Source organism: Rhipicephalus microplus, chromosome 2, assembly GCF_043290135.1.
Source record: "Rhipicephalus microplus isolate Deutch F79 chromosome 2, USDA_Rmic, whole genome shotgun sequence".
NCBI lineage: Eukaryota > Metazoa > Arthropoda > Arachnida > Ixodida > Ixodidae > Rhipicephalus > Rhipicephalus microplus.
This window is the reverse complement of record NC_134701.1, coordinates 167,383,057-167,403,456: the sequence shown is the minus strand read 5'-3', so window position 1 is coordinate 167,403,456 and position 20,400 is coordinate 167,383,057. Positions and strand designations below refer to the sequence as shown.

Below are 20,400 nucleotides of genomic sequence, written 5' to 3'. Positions count from 1 at the left end.
GACGACTTCGCTGCTTCAGATGGGTGGTTGCACCGTTCTCGCGAGCGCTACGACCTCGTTTTCCATGCTGTTTCGGGTTAAATGAAGCCGTCAACATGGAAACATGTGAAGGTTGGCGCTTCATAGTGCTTCAAGGCTACATGGAGAAGTATTCTCCGCAGGGCATATTTAATGCGAATGAAACTGCCTTATTCTTCAAATTGATGCCCGCCAAAACTATCATTTATAAATGCGACAAGTGCGCGGGAGGGAAGAAAAAGTAAAGAACGGATAACTGTGATGGTTGCTGCAAACATGACCGGGACCGAGAAGTTGCCTCTGTTTGTTATAGGCAAATCGAGAAGTCCTCGTTGCCTCAAGAAGATCCCGTCGGACTACGCGGCCAACAAAAAGGTCGGGATGACGGGGGAGTTCGCGCAGTGGCTGGGGAAGCTTGACAAGAATTTCGAACGCTGTGGTCGCCAAGTCCTGCTTCTTGTGGACAACTGCTTGGCTCATGAAGTCAACGTTGAGACGAAGGCCATTGAGCTGGCCTTCCTTCCGGCAAATATGACAGTGGTACTGCAGCCCATGGACCAGGGTACAATTAGAAATTTAAAATCATTTTATCGGCATCATATGTTGGAATGAATTATTTTGTGCAATAACTACCAAGTGACAGCGCTTACGATAGCAAATTGCTATCGCCACTGTGGTTTCAGCACCGAAGCTGACGAGCCACCAGTGCTCGAACACTGCTTCACCGCCCTCATGGCGGACGTTTGAAGACGTCTGCTTTGCGGACTATGTCGATGTGGACTCGAGTGCTGTAGTGTGTGGTCAGATGAGAAGCGCAGAACCTGTCGCTGTCAGTGACAACGATGAGGAGGAGGTTGAAGCACCGGTGCGGCCCTCTGCTGCGGAAGTCATGGCCAGATTGAATGACGCTTGTCTTTTCTTAAGTTTTGAAGAAGGCGGAGAAGAGGTGTTCCACCAAATTCGCTCGTTGGAGTGAAAAGTGCTGGCTGTCGCCTTCAAGGAAAGAAGGCAGACCGCGATCACAGATTAAAAAAAAATTGTAATGCCCTACTCGCAGTGTGCTATTGTTATTCACTTTCGTTAATTAGAACTGAGGCGGCTTCCCCTTGCGGTTCGAATGAAGCTTTTACTGGATTGCCAAGCACAAAATTTTCTGTGTGTGCCACGGCCACGTACTCTCAAGTAGTCGCTGAGATGAAGACTGCTTGAATGAATGCGACAACAGAGAAATAGCGGCTAAGACGCCATCATAGCTTTAGTATTAACTGCAGCTTGGTGATGTGAAGGAAGTAGGGGGCTTACTGTGGGATCACTTGTCAGTGTCAATACCACTAGGCACTCTATCGTGCATGCGAATGTTAAAATTCATGTAGAACACCTTCCAAGCTATATTCGGTATTTGTTTTGCAGATATATGCGTGTTCACAGTAATCTGTCTCGCGAGCTGCAAAATTTATTGTCAGTACCCTTTTGAGTTGCCATTTGTCTTAGTTTTGCAGTTATCACAAGCTGTAGCTTTGTTATTGCCACAAAAAGCAGGTGTGCCGAGGTATCTTTTCTGGTGGTGGTACAGCTTAGTCCGTCACATCAAGTGTGTCCGTCTGGTCCTGCATGCCTCCTCAATCGTCACGATCTGAGAAAGTAATTCATCTTCAGGGCTAAATGGCATGTTTTTTTCAAATTGTTGTCTTGCATGCTTTGTAATCTCCCCCACCGCCCTTCTATTTTATTTTCTTGGTGGTACTTTTTGTCAGTTTTTCCTGTTATATCCTGCATGATGTTCACCTGTTTCGATTATGTTGTGTACACTTGGTTCACGGGATTCGTGTCGCACATAGGAAAGGAGTTGAGTTTGGGTAGGAGAAGAATGCTTACAGTGCAGACTTTGCATGGACGAAGGATTGGAGACATTGAAAGTCAAACTGCCTCCTTCGTCGTCCCCATGTATCTTTGCACTGTAAGCATAGCTTGTCTTGTAGTCTAAATGTCTGTTTCTAAGTAAAGGACATTACTAACAGACAGTCAAGCCAAGAAAAGTATTAGGCACGTCATTTGTAGTACATTCGAATTCCTTTATAACTAACGCAGATGTAGCCGAGAACTTCGTATAAGAGATACTAGTGTGCCAACATTGAAACGGGTTGATTTGAAAATGCATCCGTGTTACACACTGCTTATAAAATATACCTTTTATGGCAGACAAGAATAGTTGCATGTCTTTTATAAAGGGGTTCAAATGTAATTGTGATGTAAATGTGAATGAATTGAAGTGGGCCAAAAGACAGCTTGCCACTGGCTGGGACCATACCGGCAACCTTTGAATACGGTAACTCATCGGATGCTCCACTTATCGAGCTTGTGGTGTCGAGGCCCGTGTGCTCAGATTTGGGTGCACGTTAAAGAACCCCAGGTGGTCTAAATTTCCGGAGCCCTCCACTACGGCGTCTCTCATAATCATATGGTGGTTTTGGGACGTTAAACCCCACAAATCAATCAATCGAGCTTGTGGTGGCGGTTTTTCTTCCATACATCTTATTAGGTATACAGTAAACTCCCATTAATATGAATTCTTGCTTAAAGACGAACAACACGTTTTCGGTATCCCATAGACAATAAAAAGAAAGAAGAAATGCTTAAGACGAACTCTCCCAGGGATCAGCCATGACTTGGATTCTGCGCGACAAACATAGTTTTGATGGGGGCATTCCGGCTAACGAAACGAAAAATGGGCGGGGGGGGGGGACTTCTTGGCACACAAGACTCTAAAAAAAATCAAAATTGAATCGACTTGCAAGCAGAAAGCGAGATAAGTGGAAAACGAAGGTCAGCGCATAAAGCTTGTACAGTATAATCTCATAACGCACCTTTATAGTGAAGAGGATTTCGGTCTGTTCTAAAAGGAGTGCAAAATCGAAGTACTGTTACTACTAACTTTTATGTAAACGCTGAGTGGGTTCGTTATAACCAGAGAATTAAAGGCATAGACAGATTTTCTCTCAAAGGGGGCATATAAAAATGATTTTTTGAAAGCCTTGCTTAGTTTCCGTGGCCTTTTCTTTTTTTAAACCAGATTCCAAAACATGTTCATTGAAAACTATACTGATGTGCTGAAAAAAAAAAAAAAAAAACTGTTTTCATTTGTGATAGCTCTTACATGGCTCAACCATCTAAAATCTCTATACTTAGTGACGCTTTCGCTCTTGTTCTGTGTTCACGGGTCACAATTCAGTTAAGGCAGCTGCAAGCAGAAGTTCAGCTATCAGATAATGAATTCACGCTAAACTCGTGAACATCGCAGGCGCATGTCTTTGGCCCAGTTTAATAGTGTCTCATTAGACCCCCTGATTATCAGCACTCTGACCTTGGGACGAAGACCACGGCGGGACAACTCTCTATACTCACAATCGAGCACGACGTACTTGGAAACATCGGACGCTGCTGCCAGGCACATTAAACTGAGATTTTTGCTCGAAATAGTAGCTACGTCTAACTTTACTCTGAATTTTGTGGGCAAGATCATGGCTTTAGCGGACATGCGAATACGAAGAAGACGTGATGTCCTTCATTGAAAGCGACAAATTGCATCGCCTGCTCGCTCGAACCGTGGATGGGCATTTCGCGCATCAGTGGTAGAACCCCCGTGGCCAAGCTTGGCACGCAGTGACTGCTTGGAGCAGTAACAGCTAGCAGTTTCGCGCACCACCGCCCCAAGAGCAAGCCAGCTGCACGGTGATTTTTTTGTCACCTTAGTAAGACATATCTGATCATTAACAAGTAAGACATATCTGACCATTTACAGGCCACTGATCGGTGGCCTTCGTTCGTAAATCAACACGTCTGTATTCGCGGAAGTCTGAAGTAATTGAGTTTGGGACGTCCACAGTAGAAAAATCCAGCAGTAAAGGAGTCCTGACCACCTTGCTTGCCTCACATTTTAGTCTATTATATGCGAACGTCCGTTGTACCAGAATCCGCAGTAAACGAAGCTCAATCATTAGAACAAATACATAAGTAAGCATAACGCCTATTGGTACGTAGTATCCTAGTGTCAGTGGGAAGCACATCCGTTGTAATGAGGTTATACTGTATACCCTCACCCCTGGCCTGTAGGTGAAGGGCTGGCTTTATCAGCAAAGAAAGCAACAAAAAGCGTTCGCTCTTCATATTCTCCTCTCGTTTAGTTCCCCTAAAGAAGTACAGTAGAGAACACATTAACCCAAGAGCTTTGCTAGAGAGGGATGTGCAACGGAGGGGGGGGAATAAAAAAAGTCAAATGAATGTGAAAACGAGAACAAAGATTGTCTGTTCATTATAATCGCATGAAACTGCAACCAAATATGCGGCACTAGCACTGTCATAAAATGCAAGCTGAGCAAAGCCAGTAAAACAGCCTATTGGAAGGTGAACAAATAAATGCATTTTCTATTCTTTGAAGGAAAGTTGTGCCTGTCTCTCTTATCTTTTACTAATCGTCAAAATAGGGCCTTGCTACAGTTGTTAAAATGCTCGTGAGCACGTTTACTAAGAACTCACGAAATCGGGTACTTGGTAAATTAGTTAAAATACTCTACTTGTTTTTGTCAAGCTGAGCCAAATAAATGCTGCTTCTTGTTTCTTTCCTCCCCATTTTAACTACATTTAGTGTTTTTAGGCAACATATATAGGCCTACATGGCTTTTTAGCATTGAGTTTTTGGGGACACTTCTGATGAGATGAACTGATAAGAGCAAATCAGTGTGGTCCCTTCGAGTTTGTCTCAAAGGAAGTCTACTGTATCTGTGCTTGGTGTACGGTAGGCTGACCACCACTGTAGCAGGGTTGATAGATTATCAGGTAGTTTGCATGTTTGCACCCTGCCAACAGCAATTTGTCTTCTCAATGAGTTGATGTTTTAACTAGTTACTGCAAATGTCTGGCTTGACTGTCTATTAGTTCTCATGGAGGATGTGTCTTGCAAAGAATGACTCCTTTCATGCAAGTATAAGCGTGGGATGGGTCCCTTAAGTTAGGGCCACGGTAGAGAGGGTCGGGCTAGTTGGCACGACAGTGTGTTGGCAGCAGTGACAGCTGGTCGTCCCTGGGTCATCGTTCGCGCAGCCGTAGCCGTTCAAGGTCCAGGAGCCGCTCGTTCTCTCCTCGCCGTGGAGGAGGCGGAGGCGGTGGCCGCTCCCGCTCTCTGAGCAGGTCGCCCCGGAGGTCCCCGCCAGCCGGATCTCGGAGCCGCTCACGCAGCCGGTGAGTGGCACAACCCCCTCTCACGGCCACTGCAGGTAACTGCACACGTACACATGGTTTCTTTCTCTGTACGACCTCCCTTACCGGTGCCTGCCTGCCTTTCTTCGTCCATGGATTTGTCACCCTGCTCTTGCACGTGCACGGCTTCTCTTGCTTAGCTGGTGTGGGGAGCAAGCCTCTTAAGCTGGTAAAAAAAACCATACAGCATAGAGGGCTGGTCAGGTAACTCTGGGCTCTACTTCGATGACAAATGCAAACTGTTTGAAGTGAGGCTCAGCATTGGTATAGTGTTAAGGGTTTTATAAGTTCATCATTAAGGCTGTCATAACGTAGTCTCTCGCTATGGAACCACATAACTGTGGCACAGGAAGTCCCACAACTACATTTAGATTCTAACTACAGCAACTTTCCCAACTTTCGATTCTGTTACATTTAGATTGATTTGGTTGTCTTTAGGGGTGTGCAAATATTCGAAATTTCGAATATATTTTAATTGCGTTTCCTGTTCGATGTTATTCACACTTGAATTTGGCTATTTGAACTTCCCAGACAAATATTCAATGTTTAAATAAAAGTAACCTCTTCCGATTGTCGATATGCTTCACTTCATCGCACTTTTGTATTGCGGCAAAGCTACTTTGGCTCTGCTACGGTTAATGTACTGACTCAACAAAACGCAGGTTCCAACATGGAAATGCTATCATGTGGCAGAGGTGGGGGGCTTAAATAAGGCTGTTTTAGAGCTCTATATTTTGGTAGGAAGTTTGAAAAATTGGACACCATAAATTTTTAGTATCTAATGTTTGAGGTGTTCTGCTATATTGCCATCTACGAGGCAGATTTGGAACTCCAGACTTGAAGGGAGCATACCTTTGTCTTTCACGTTAGTTGGACTTCAATAAAGTTGAAAGAGGATGAGATCCTGAGGAAATGGCATCTTTGCCTTTCACGTTTAAAGGGACACTTAAGTCAAATAACAGTTTACGTCAGTGACAGCTTAATGTATGGCAACACCTAGAACAACATTATCAACAACAATCCCCTACTTGCTGAGAAATGAAGGTAAATGCATAAGAACACAAGTGCCGCCGTAGGGCATTTTCAAAATGATTCCGATGACATCAGACAGACCGCCTACAATTAATCACTAGTAATTAATCTAACTGCACTAAATAAAGAACCTTCCGTGCATCAAGAGAAGCAATAAAATGCTGCTTGTTCATTTCAGTTTGATTCATGGAAAAAAGGACCGCCGGACATTACTATGGGGAATAGCGCAAGTGGTTCAAAAAGTCAATTTTCGCGTGGTTACACAGGGCAGGTGGTGCCATCTAGCGGGACGCAGTAGAAACAAACGTCTGCAATCTCAAAGCCACTTGCGAGAAATTGATCAATGGCCATATTTGCTGCTGTGGCTCCCGCTGCTTTCGATCTGCTGCTACTAGCGCAGTAAAGCTGGGCAACGTTCTGCATTGCGACAGTGACATGAGCCGGTACGCTTCTTGAGGCGGGCAATTTGAAGGGCGCTAACCCGATGCGGGCCACTAATACGTCATTTTATTTCAAAATAGGTCCTTCCTTGGCACATAGGTAATACTTGGAGGTTTCTAGACCACCATCTCAACAATTAACGTCGACGTAATAGTTGCTTTATTTAGTGTCCTTTTAAAGTGTTAAGTATATTTGTTGCACCAAGTCATGTACGTGGTCAGTTTTTATGACGGGGAACATGCGAGCGCATGGCCTGCGCACTCATGCAGTAGCTACAGTAACCACAGCCTCTTTTGGCATGCAGTAGAGAGGAAAACGACCGGTCATTGGTGATAAGTCAGCCTCACAGGCGACCTCCTTCAAGGGGCAGGGGTAGCAATCTTGCCGCTGGTTCCGTATCACCAATGACTGGTTGTTTTGCTCGCCAATAGATGACTTGCAAAGTGGCTGTGGTTTCTCTCGCTCCCTCTTGAATGGGCTGCTAGCAGCCGCCAGAGGACACGGTAATGCGCTCGTGTGTTCTGTCATAAAAATTGACAGTGTACATCGGTCTCTGCATTCGCTCATTCTTCATGAGACGACTATAAAAAGCCACCCCGCCAGCACTTCATCAACTTATCGAAGAGAAACACTTCCATGTTGCTGTTTCATGAAAATATGCTCAGGAATTTTGAAGACATTCAAATTGTGTGAAAAAAAAACATGTTGGACGCATAACAATCACACAGGAAGCGCAGTTTTGAGTCGCGCATACCCTGCACTTTCGCATACCCTGCACTTGCGCAAAACCTGTTGAACGTGTGCAGCTTCACGTGTCTGAAAATTGAAAAGTGTGATGCGTGCTTGCTAATAAATTTGAGTGTCTAAAGAATTTAACGTCCAAATGCACGCATTGCCTATGAAATGAACGCGAGGGGATGAAAGCACCATCGCGGGAATTCGCCGACTACTAGACCACCTTGATTATGCGCATTACATAGAAACTGTGTCGAATCACGTTCAGAATTTGACGCGTTTAAAGACGCCAACCATTCGATTTCATGGGTGCATACCCTATTTAAGATATCGCAATCGAATCAAGAACCACTATCAGAGCGCTACAGGTGCCGCCATTGTTTTTATTAACGATATGTGTCCCTTCCCGTCAAGTGCGGCCACCACAAAGAGTTTTGTTGATTCGGTACCAAACCGCAACTTAGATTCACGCGACCGCTACCGATCAAAGCGCAACCAATGCCGATTAGGCCTAGCTTGCCGTTTGGTATGTTGTCGCAGAAAGTCTGTCCAAGACATGAATATTTGGTGTCAAAAAGATCGCACTAGCAGTGAACCAAGAACAGCGTCCATGATACGAAGTTCGCATTCATGGCTGGCAGATCAGCAATGACAACTCGCCAAGCTTATGTACGACAGCGCACTCGCAACAAGAGTAAAAGCTCTCGTCATGAAGCCACAAAATGTTTTAAATTTACGGACAAGGAAACAAACGCAATATTTGTTGCAAGCTCGATAATCACGTCTTTCTTGACAGGAAACTGTTAAGCGCATGCACTTAAAGAGGGTGGGATCGCAAGTGCCACGTTGATCGGTGCGCGGCCGAAGCCATGCTAGCGACGTAGTGCGTTGCAAAGTTCACTAAGCAACCGTCTTCCTCCCTTACTCGTCGAGCCCGTGCAGTGTACCGCGGTCTTTTTTTTTTCTTTTGCTTTTTCTTTTCTCCACTCTTCTTCATTCACTCAGTGTCCCCCTCCTCCTCCATAACGACCTCGTCGTTCGCTCCCCAGCGCGCCTCCTTTCAGAAGCGGACTCGCTACCGCGTTTGTCACAATTTCTGTCAACAGCATTATAAACGGTCTTTCATCTTGAGGGACTGTACAATAAGTGGTATGCGCATACATGGGGTTCTATGGGAGGGTAAATGGAAGTAGAAAGAGACCGCATTGTAAGCGGTTCTGCACTATAAGTGATTACTTTATAAGTGGTCTACACTATATGTCCTAAATATCAACTAGCCCTACGAGATGCATGACTTCAGCATGCTTAATTATTTCACACTTTTCATCCTGCAATTTTGTTTTGAGTAATTCCTAAAATATTCACAAAATATTTTATCCCTAGAGTTCTAGTTTTGCATGGTCTGCAGATACATATATTTTTTTACTTCTTCTCAGAGGTTACGAGTTACATATGTGTTTGTCTCAAAAATGTCTATTCTGATTGTTATGTTGTAATGCACTCTATTGCACTAGCAATTTTTCCCATCTATGCTTGTCTTCATCTGTGCTTTAGAAAGTTATCGCTCTTATTCCTTCTGGCTAACCTTCTTTCCTGCTGCAGGCTTCTCTGAAAGTGACAGAATTGCCTTCTTCTGACACTTCTGCAACAGTTATAACTAGCAAGAAGAGCCCAGCTGTTAGAAGATTTTTCGATGCATGCAATTTCTGCTGCTTATGCACTTTTGTTCACTAGATTGAGCTGTTTATTCTTTAATGCCTTGTGTACCCTTTGGGCCTTATTCTCACAGGCATGAAAAACCACCTCATGTCTCTTTAACAGACCAAGTTTTTTGTGATTGGCTATCGGTCCAAGTTTTTGTTTCTGAAGAATGTCGTCTTTTTGATGCCACAGTAACAGAGCCCTGCAACATTTAAGTAGTTCGGTACGAAGTTGGAGCCATCATTCAAGTTCGTAAAGCAGGCTCACTGGCAGAGTCCTTGAAAATATTGCTGTCCTACCCTAATTTGTTGTTTTCTTGACTATGCTATTGGCATATTGAATACTGATCTGCTTTTAGCTGCATAACTAGTAGGGGGACATTTTACAAGAACATGTGTTGGAGGTATTTTTTTATGCCAGGCAGTTTAATGGCTGTGAGATTGAGGCCTTGAAGAGTCACTGAAGGAAGGAATACATTCCTCCAACTTGGATTTGTTTAGATGTCTCTGAGTGTTGTTGAATATGAGCTCTAAAGCGTCTGCGGTCTCGCCTTCTCACCTTGGCTTGAATTTCATTTGCCAAAATAGGCTAGTTTAGAGGGGAAGTTTAAGCACATTTGTGACTTATGCATTAACAACAGTGAAAAATAAAAAAAAAAACCCGGAGGGATGAAAACTGCTGTAAAACCTGGAATATAGGTCGAATTTAAAAAATGTAAGGAAAGTCGACCCTTGTCTTATATACCGGTCATTGGCCGAGAAAATTGTGGAAGTCTCACAACAATAGGCAGCTGAAGTCTAAAGCCTCCATTGCCATCGTGAGCATCTGCAGCGGCGCCGATGGGCAAGGCTTAGTGTTCTAGTGACGCCATTTGCCTCGGTTATCTGCTGTCAGTCTGCTGTTTTCTATTTCATTCAGGAATGAGCGGTATTCGACAGCAGTTTACGATAGGCTTTGAGGAAAAAAAATTATGAAGTATGTCAAAGGGCACGGCAACCTGGCTGCACAACGGGAACTTAATGCATCAGAGAAAAAAAGCGTCGGATACTGGAGGAGCCAATAGCGCATCACATCCTGCAGCGACCAGAAAAAAAACAAAAAAACATTGTGTCGTGGACTGTATTGCACCCCGAACTGGAAACTCTACTCGCTGAATTCGTGCGGGAGCTGTGTTTAAGGTCGCTACCCGTAACAGCGGAGTGCATCCACGGGAAAACTCTCGAGAGGGAGCGCCCGGCTCTGGGCTCACGAGGGTGCAATTCAAAGGATTGCCACCGTGAGTGCTCCGATTTATGAAGCGGAAGGGCGTTGCGCTGAGGCAGCATATGTGCGTCCATTTTTTCGCAAATGCTGCATCAGTAACGCATTGGATGGAATGGAGGACGATGCACTCTCGGACGTTACTAGTATAAAACGAACGCCGTCGGACTCGAGTTCGGACGAGTCTGAGTGGCAGCACTTTGTGGCCTTCTGGCGTTAAACTATACAAGATTAGTGTCCAAATAAAAAGAAATGTCATCACAGTGCAGTTGGTTGTGTCTGGTATTTACCAGCGTAAAGGTGTGCCACGATACTTTGCAATTTAGAAAAATTCTTTTTCGGAGATGAAAGTTTGAAGGGTCGACCTGTATTCCGCTTTTTACGGTAGCTTTTAGTAGTGTGCTTTAGTCAAATAATGACTTTTGTGTTCAAAATATACAGTGAAACCTCATTAATTCAAACTTGCTTAGTTCGAAATCCTGCTTGATTCGAACAATTTCTGCAGTCCTCTATTTGCAATACAAGTTTGAGTGCAATATTCAAAGTGGGGCTCAGCACCAGACAAGTCAATTTGAAAACATGGGGTGCCATGTGCAGATTCTCGATCCCCATTTTGCCGCAAAATCCACAGAAACTGTGGGCCTTAAAAGCCGCAAGGCAATGCAGTGTAGCAATACTAAATCCCAGATGAAGCACCCCAGCCGCACTTCTGCTGCCAACACACGCACACACACACACACAAAAAACTGCTTTTTGTAATGTACTTCAGTGTGTGCCTGCAAAAAAAAAAAGGACTCGCTTCACCATAGCGGTGACACAAGGTTGCATGGTTCTCGCAACGTCGGTGAACCATTATTTACCCTTTTTTGGTGGGAATATATAATGAAAATACGGGCAGTCCGATTGGCATTTTCTCCAGCCGTATGCGCATTAGAACTGCTGGTGGAGTTTCTGTCTGCAATGCTTTGAAAACTTCGATGATCTTGTCTCTTAGCTCTGGCTACTGTTGAATTCTTTATTTTATCAGAAAGTACGGGCAAATGGTTGCATCGTGACACGCTACGAGAAGCGGGTGACTTGCTGCCCACGTGTCACCACTGTGTTGCTGTGAAGCAAGAGTTCTTTTATGCACTCTCACATTTAAATGACAATAATTTATTTCTATCTTTTTTTTTTTTGTGCTGGCAGTATCAGTGACTGGCGTTCATCCGTGATTGTGACAAATTTTGGCCCTGGTATTGCAAGAAAACATCATACTTGGAGAGTTGACTAGCCGGCACAGCAAACCACCACCCTAGATTACTTTCGAGAATTCAAAATTTCTTGCATCCTATTTTTTATTTGTTTTGTAATTTGATAACTTTCTTAATTTGAAATTTTTTTACAGTCCGTGTCTTCAAATTAACGAGGTTTTACTGTGCATATAACTTCCTTGAATATTTTTTCTCTTCCGTATCGGAAAAAGCTATAGTGTACTGACAGTATTGCCAAATCATGGACGCATTATTCACAGCACTACGTTGTCATTCGTGTGATATAGTTGAACTTGCACATATTGAATTTGCAAAAAAAAAATGGGAATAAGTGGGATATAGCAGATAATTTGTGGTGTCAGTTTTGGTGGCAAGTTGCATCACGATAATGCTAAAAAGATCCATTCATGGCAATGCAGATTTTTTTATTTTGAATTGTTCTGTTTGTAAATAGGGGTGGCGGAGATTTATGCAGAGGTTAGTAACGACTAGAAAATAATGTCCATTAAAAAAGTTTCTCAACATTTTCACTATCGTGCATACCGTACTTACTAGATTCTACCGCACCCTCGATTGTAACGTGCACCCGGTTTCCACGACGGAAAAAAAAAGTAAGACATCGTTTGCAACGCGCACCCATTTTTCTCGTTGGCTCGCATGATCACACCACTCGAGAAAACGACTCCTTTCGGGAGCGTCTTCTGTTTAAATATGAGGTACGGGGGAAGCTTGTGCCTGTCTGACGTGCAACGGAGCATTCCGTCACTCTTGTTTTACCGTGGCCCGATGTCAGCTTGCGAACTTGCTTCGCCCCCTTCTTCTCGACGGTTGTGGTGCCAGGCATGTCGAAGAGGCGTCTGATCAGCATTCCCGATTTGCCCAAGCAGGTAGCCGTTGTTGTGCCCCAAGTTTATGACGAACCTCTAAAAACTGTAAAGCTTACTCCTCCGGAAACTTTCCGCATATGCCCGTTCGCCTTCGGAGGGAAAATCTTTTCCTCTTCATAAAGTTAGTTTAGTTAGCCAGCACCTGCTCGTTTTAAACTGGCTCCGCATTAGCCTTTTTTCTAAGGCTTAACTGCATAGCCTGCACTTGGAGCAGTTATATCGTCACGGACCGCTGTGCCGCTCACTGCTCAATCACATACTTGCCGAGCAGCTGTTCAATTTGCAGAAACTGACCCTGCTGTGGTCCACAGAAGCCTTTGCACGAATCTTTGCTGTCGACAATCTTCTGCTTTTGTTTCCGCCAGTCCCGCACGCACGTTTCGGGAACCCCGAACGACCACGATGCCGCCCGATGTCTGTCCGTTTCGGCACACACGATGACTTTCCTTTTAAAAGCGGCATCATGGTGCACTCGTCGAGTTTTTGGAGTAGGCCCTTGCATGCTGTCAATGCTAATGCGCTACAAGATGACGAACTCCTCAGCACACTAATGAAGTGCCGCACATGGGAAACACAGGCAGAAATGGCCGACGCGCCATGCCGACGCACGTAGGGGACGGCCATTTTGGAAATGCCGATAGCAATAGAATGCCCGTATTCATTTTTTTCGTACTCTATTCTAACACGCATGTGATTTATGAACTCCCTTAACCGGAAAAAAGGTGCGCGTTAGATTCAAGTAATTACGGTACTTGTTGCACGCTGGAAGGACCTTGGCCCTGATGTCGGACTTCATGGGACTGGCAAAACTAAACAAGTACCGAGTGATCGAAAGTGAACAAACAATAAATCTCTATTACATCAATGCACTTTTATACCAGTACCCATTTTTTACATGAGAGTAATATAACCGCAATTTTAGTCGCTTGCAACTTTGTTCACAATAGGAATACTGCTCAACACCCTTCCCCCCCTCCCCTCTTCGTGCCTCAATTCAAAACGTGCCCTGAACCTGAGTCGCGCAACAGCTTCATTTGCCTCGCAAGGCAGAACCGTGAGTAGCCCTTGACACCATGTGTCTCGCTCAAATGACAGTTTCTCGCCGGCATCGCCGTGTTCACTGCTGGATCGGCTCGCCCTGCTACTCTCACTGAGGCGAATCTTTAATTGCAGTAACTGCACTTCCCGTTCTCCGGCTTCTCTTGCCGCTTCCTTTGCCGCTTCTCGTTCTTCGCACTCTCTCTCCCTTTCTTTTCCCCTTTTCTCCCGGGCTCGTGCCCGCTCTTCTCTGGCTAACGCCTGCGCCTGTTCCTGCTGCCCCTTAAGGGGGGACGCGGCACTTCGGGATTGAAAATCAGCCAAAGAATCGAGTTTTCGCGGACCTTCTTTTCGCGTTCCCGACATCATTGCGCACCTATTTACAAAATTTCATAGCCGAATACCTTCAACTTTTATCGTTATTCAACTTTAAAACCGAAAACGGGCGTCCTGCCCTTTAAATTGAGGGCGAATAGCGCAGGTTTCGGCTCTACGATACGCGGGAACTACGCGCTCGCTTGGCGCCATTTTGGTCTTGTTTGAAAGAACGCGTTTTCAGCTGTTTTTTTTTATTCAGTAAGCAACATTGAGCGTTTCCCCGGCTCGAAAAGCAGGGCCTCAAAGACGAAGAGCCGCGCTCACTGCCATTGGCTAAACGGCGCACGTGACTGAAATGGCGCTTTCCGGTTGGCTGGAAGCTCGCGGCTTGCACCTGCATACGCGACCCGACGCCATTTTAAAAGGGTTACCGCTGTGACGTCTCGAAATCGGCAGAGCACTCTGAAGCTTCTGATCGTATCGCCATGCCTGGAAACGCAAAAAAGTATCGGACGGTGCACGCATTTGGTCGCAGGAAACGCAAAAGTCGTGGGAGAAAGTCTACGAAGTCATCAGAGCCCTTGGTTGACTCCGACGAACGATGTGTCGACGCTCCGCGGCCGTTCAGCGATGGTGCGACCGAGCGCGTTGCCTCCGACGACGATGACGGTGAAGCGAACTCCGGACGACTACGAATCGACGCCAAGGTGGTGACAAACGCCGAAGTTGAAGAAAATCATGCCCGGGAGAAAGCGACGCTCGACCGGCTTTCATCGGCGCCAGCAACTGCACGGAAAATTGACTTTTTCACCGCGAGTTGTAGCGAGGCAACCGCACAGGACTCGGACCACGCTGCTCCTTATCTGCTTATGCATCTAGATATCCTAAACGCGATAATGGGTGCCTTGTGTTGCAAAGCCTGCCACGGACCGGCTACGATCGTCAGAGGGGATCGGGACTACGGACTTGCCGTGAAAGTGCTAGTGCAGTGTGAAAGGTGCGGCGAGATCGCGAATGAATGGACTTCGCCCCGCGCGAACGGCACGAAAACGTGCAATCCGTTTGAAGTAAATCTTCTCGCTTCGAGGGCGATGGTGGCTACCGGCAACGGCCAAACGAAAATGAACGATATTTTCGCAACAATGGGCATCTCACACCGCGGTATGCACCACAAGACGTTTCAGCGGCATTTGAAGAACACGCTGGCACCCGCTGCAACGCGAGCGGCTGAGTCCGCTATGAGCGAACGTGCGGAAAAGGTTAGAACAATTTATGATGACTAGTTCTTCGGCCACCGGGGCAATATTGCCGTTAGCTACGACGGCACGTGGAAGACGCGAGGCCATTCTTCCCACATCGGCGTGGGCACAGTTATCGAATTATTTAGTGGCTACGTGTTGGACTACGTCGTTCTTTCCAACTTTTGCCTAGGCTGCGAGGTGGGCCCAAAGCCTAGTAGTGAGGGCTATCAAGAATGGAAGGCTAACCACAAATGCCAAAAAAATACGAACAGCAAAGCGGGGCAAATGGAAGTGGAGGCGGCTCTAATTCTATTTCAGAGGTCGCTTGAACGCCATGGCCTGCGCTACACAACTATGCTGTCTGATGGAGACTCTAGGACATTTTGCGCCATACAAGACGCCAAGGTGTATGGTTACATTGACGTGCAGAAGGAAGACTGTATTAATCATGTACAGAAACGGATGGGCATCGCATTGAGAAACCTGGTGCAGAAACAAAAGTGCGATGGGAAAAGAGGCCTTGGTGGGAAAGGCAGGCTCACAGGTGAGCTGATCACCAGGCTGAGCACATATTATGGCCGGGCTCTGAAATCGCATGAAGGTGACGTGGGCGAGATGCAAAAGGCTGTGATGGCCACATACCGCCACGTCACCTCCACTGATGAATGCTCGGACCACAGTCTGTGCCCAGCTGGTGAAACTTCATGGTGTCGGCACAATGCCGCAAAAGCAAAGGGTGAGCCCGACCCCAGGCATGCCTACAATCTACCGAAAGACGTGGCAGAGGCATTACTACCGGTTTATACCCGGCTTTCGGAAAGAGCCCTGCTTCAGAGGTGCGAACGCGGCAAAACGCAGAACTCCAACGAGAGCCTACATTCGGTAATCTGGAGTTTGGCCCCCAAGGAGCACCATGCGTCCCTGTTCGCTGTTTAAGCAGCTGTTGCAGAAGCAGTGCTGCGCTTCAACACGGGCTATTTGAATTCTGCAACGGCAATCTTAGGTGAAATGGACATGAATGCGACAAGTACTGGTGCCAGGAGAGCGAGAGAAAAAGACCACCGTCGCAGCATTGTCTCCAACAAGAAAAGAACAGCATCATTGGAACTCCGGAAGCTAGTGAAGAGGAGGCATGAGCACAGAATGCATTCAGACTATGCTTCTGGTGCGTTTTGAGGTTGTCTTGTTGCATCTTCTGCAATATAAATGTGTGCCCACGTTTTTTCTCGATTTCTCAAAACGACAATTTTCATGTGCTTCCCATTATGCCGGAGCAATATCTCTTGTTCTATCTGGGTTATCATTACGATTTCTTTTTTGTTTCGAAGATAAATGCAGGGGATGTGTCGTAAAGTAAGTTTTATTGTAATAATTTTTGGAGAAAATTCTTTAAATGGATCTTTTGTTTCAAGTGTAGATGGGGAAATTTTTCATGTCATATTCAACATCCCACAACTTTGCTTCGAAATAGCCCAGAACAATGATTTATACTTTATTGCACACTGTGAACATACCGAATTGGTTCTATAGGTTGCACATCAATATCCAAGTTACAGTTAATTAGCTAATTAGGCCTTAATTGAAAAAGTCAAAGTTCATTATATTTTTAAAACTTATTGTCACAGCAAAAAAAGAATTAGATTTTTTAAATCAGCAGCAAAATCTACATAGGCTCTCCAAATTTGACTGAGGTACTCGCAAAAATAAAAGAGTTTTTGGAAGGTGTAGCACCCCCCCTTAACCCATTGTCTCAGTTCGGCGCCCTCGAGGCCTAACTGTTTACCGTGCGCGATCCACTTATCCAAATCCATACACTGCATACTGCAAACTGTCACTATAATGCCACTATAGAAACAGCGCAATCATATGCAGGATGCAACCACTTCAACTGTGCGGCTCTATCACCACGCTGTCCGCACGGTTCTCGTTCACCCCTCACTGTCTTACTCTTGTACGGAACGTCCTGTCTCGCGGACGCCAGTTTTGTTACAAGCTGCCACTCTAGCGTCGCCAGCGCGAAGTCGGCGACGGGAATGACAGCAGGTTGGTTCGTTCCGTACGCAAGCAGAGACAGTGAAGAGATCAGAGACGTGAGAAAACAAAACAAACTTTACTCTAGTGACATTGCAGTGACATTGCAGCACACGGGATCTAATACAACACTTCAATACAACTAACAAAATACATCAACACTTGATACAACTAAAGAAATATATAACAGAAACAATAAATCAGCTTACGAGAGAGAGCTATTAGAAACTACAGAACTTACAACAATATAATTATGCAGGAGAAAGTTCGAAGATATAAACAGGTGAAGGCATACGTGTGATTACCGGCAGCGTTGCGTCCCCGACGATCGGATGCGAGAAGTCGAAGAGAGTTCTGGCACGACTGCGATGTCGGCGGTGTTGCAACGCTGGTGGCTCCGGAAGGCTAGTGCTTGCAAGTGATTTCGGGCAGGTTGAGCTAACTCGAGACGAAGTCCCGATGTCTACGTTGCAGACATTAATATCGCGTCACAACTAGACGGACAGCTAAGTTTAGGTGGCCAGCCGATACAGAGCCGCATTAAAAACTTCTAGAAGAGATACTTGTTGATCTGTTTCTACACCATGTTGGTCAGCGACTAGTCTGCCTAGCAGGGCGAAATCCTGCGTTTAAATTCCCCTCGTGTCTCCTCGCTCTCTTCCTTGGGGCCAAGAGACCCCTACATGGGTCCAATCATGCGCGTTTAATTGATGGAAACTCCGCCCCAAAAAAATATATTGACCCCACCCCCCTTTTAATTGGAAAAGGGCCCTCAACTAGCGAGAGTGACAACCTGTTGGTGTGCTGTCATACGGCTTGGCCACCAGAGGTTTTCCCACTGTTGTCCCCGTGGGAATGGTCACTGTTTGGCTCTCAGTCGGTGCGTCTCGTAGTCTAATCCTTCTTCGGAATACATCGCGGCCTTCCACGATCCTGCAGACGCCGCCGCAGTTACAAAGGATCAAACGTCGGCGGTGACGTTCGAAGAGCACCCCATTCTGCACTTCTCGGCTCTCTTTCATGCGCCCGCCGTTCCCACGGTCAGTGGGAGAGTACGGCGCCCGTTAATTGCCGTGACGCGGGGTCGCCAAAAATGGCCGTCCGTGACAATCTTGCTATCAGTCTAGCAACCATCGGTTGAAAATGTCCTCGGTCATCCAGGCACTTTCGTTCGAATCCCAGTCCACAGGAACGTGCATGTTGCGCAGGCATCGCGGTCTTTTCGACTTGCCTATAACCAAAAGCTTGGTTTTTGCTCCTGTCCATGTTGCAGCAAAAGAGTACGCAAACATGCTCCTTGGACTTGCCGCCATGGCACACATCTTTGGCAAAACAAAAAGTCTTGCCTGGCTTTAACTTATAAAAAAAAAACCACTCTCATATGCATTCAACACTTACTGCGGTGCATAGCCTTCGAGGTGAGCGGGAAGAACGGCTTTCCAGTCGGCAACAAGTGTCGTCGACGCTGGCCGACTCTCCGGATAGGTGATTCCGTGCCTCGATTTAAAACGGTTGAGCCAACCTTCACTTTACTGAAACTGTTCTTGATTAAGGGGGGATGCTACACCTTCCAAAAACTCTTTTATTTTTGCGAGTACCTCAGTCAAATTTGGAGAGCCTATGTAGATTTTACTGCTGATTTCAAAAATCTAATTCTTTTTTTGCTGTGACAATTAGTTTTAAAAATATAATGAACTGCGACTTTTTCAATTAAGGCCTAATTAGCTAATTAACTGTAACTTGGATATTGATGTGCAACCTATAGAACCAATTCGGTATGTTCACAGTGTGCAATAAAGTATAAATCATTGTTCTGGGCTATTTCGAAGCAAAGTTGTGGGATGTTGAATATGACATGAAAAATTTCCCCATCTACACTTGAAACAAAAGATCCATTTAGAGAATTTTCTCCAAAAATTATTACAATAAAACTTACTTTACGACACATCCCCTGCATTTATCTTCGAAACAAAAAATAAATCGTAATGATAACCCAGATAGAACAAGAGATATTGCTCCGGCATAATGGGAAGCACATGAAAATTGTCGTTTTGAGAAATCGAGAAAAAACGTGGGCACACATTTTTATTGCAGAAGATGCAACAAGACAACCTCAAAACGCACCAGAAGCATAGTCTGAATGCATTCTGTGCTCATGCCTCCTCCTCACTAGCTTCCGGAGTTCCAATGAGGCTGTTCTTTTCTTGTTGGAGACAATGCTGCGACGGTGGTCTTTTTCTCTCGCTCTCCTGGCACCAGTACTTGTCGCGTTCATGTCCATTTCACCTAAGATTGCCGTTGCAGAATTCAAATTGCCCGTGTTGAAGCGCAGCACTGCTTCTGCAACAGCTGCTTCAACAGCGAACAGGGACGCATGGTGCTCCTTGGGGGCCAAACTCCAGATTACCGAATGTAGGCTCTCGTTGGAGTTCTGCGTTTTGCCGCGTTCGCACCTCTGAAGCAGGGCTCTTTCCGAAAGCCGGGTATAAACCGGTAGTAATGCCTCTGCCACGTCTTTCGGTAGATTGTAGGCATGCCTGGGGTCGGGCTCACCCTTTGCTTTTGCGGCATTGTGCCGACACCATGAAGTTTCACCAGCTGGGCACAGACTGTGGTCCGAGCATTCATCAGTGGAGGTGACGTGGCGGTATGTGGCCATCACAGCCTTTTGCATCTCGCCCACGTCACCTTCATGCGATTTCAGAGCCCGGCCATAATATGTGCTCAGCCTGGTGATCAGCTCACCTGTGAGCCTGCCTTTCCCACCAAGGCCTCTTTTCCCATCGCACTTTTGTTTCTGCACCAGGTTTCTCAATGCGGTGCCCATCCGTTTCTGTACATGATTAATACAGTCTTCCTTCTGCACGTCAATGTAACCATACACCTTGGCGTCTTGTATGGCGCAAAATGTCCTAGAGTCTCCATCAGACAGCATAGTTGTGTAGCGCAGGCCATGGCGTTCAAGCGACCTCTGAAATAGAATTAGAGCCGCCTCCACTTCCATTTGCCCCGCTTTGCTGTTCGTATTTTTTTGGCATTTGTGGTTAGCCTTCCATTCTTGATAGCCCTCACTACTAGGCTTTGGGCCCACCTCGCAGCCTAGGCAAAAGTTGGAAAGAACGACGTAGTCCAACACGTAGCCACTAAATAATTCGATAACTGTGCCCACGCCGATGTGGGAAGAATGGCCTC

General features: G+C 45.8%; 1 protein-coding gene across 6 annotated transcripts in view; it reads left to right on the top strand.

The window, feature by feature from the left end:
• Positions 1-20,400, top strand: part of LOC119170583 (serine/arginine-rich splicing factor 7) — a 32,510-nt gene that overhangs the window by 6,219 nt on the left and 5,891 nt on the right. For 4 of the 6 annotated variants that reach the window (XM_037421792.2, XM_037421793.2, XM_037421794.2 and 1 more), the window contains exon 4: positions 5,116-5,253. The exons of 1 other annotated variant lie outside the window; for it this stretch is intronic. In XM_037421792.2, coding sequence (XP_037277689.1) covers positions 5,116-5,253 — 138 coding nt within the window. Of the gene's footprint in view, positions 1-5,115; positions 5,289-20,400 lie in introns of all 6 variants that reach the window. One more of the 6 variants, XM_075887064.1, reaches the window with a different exon arrangement.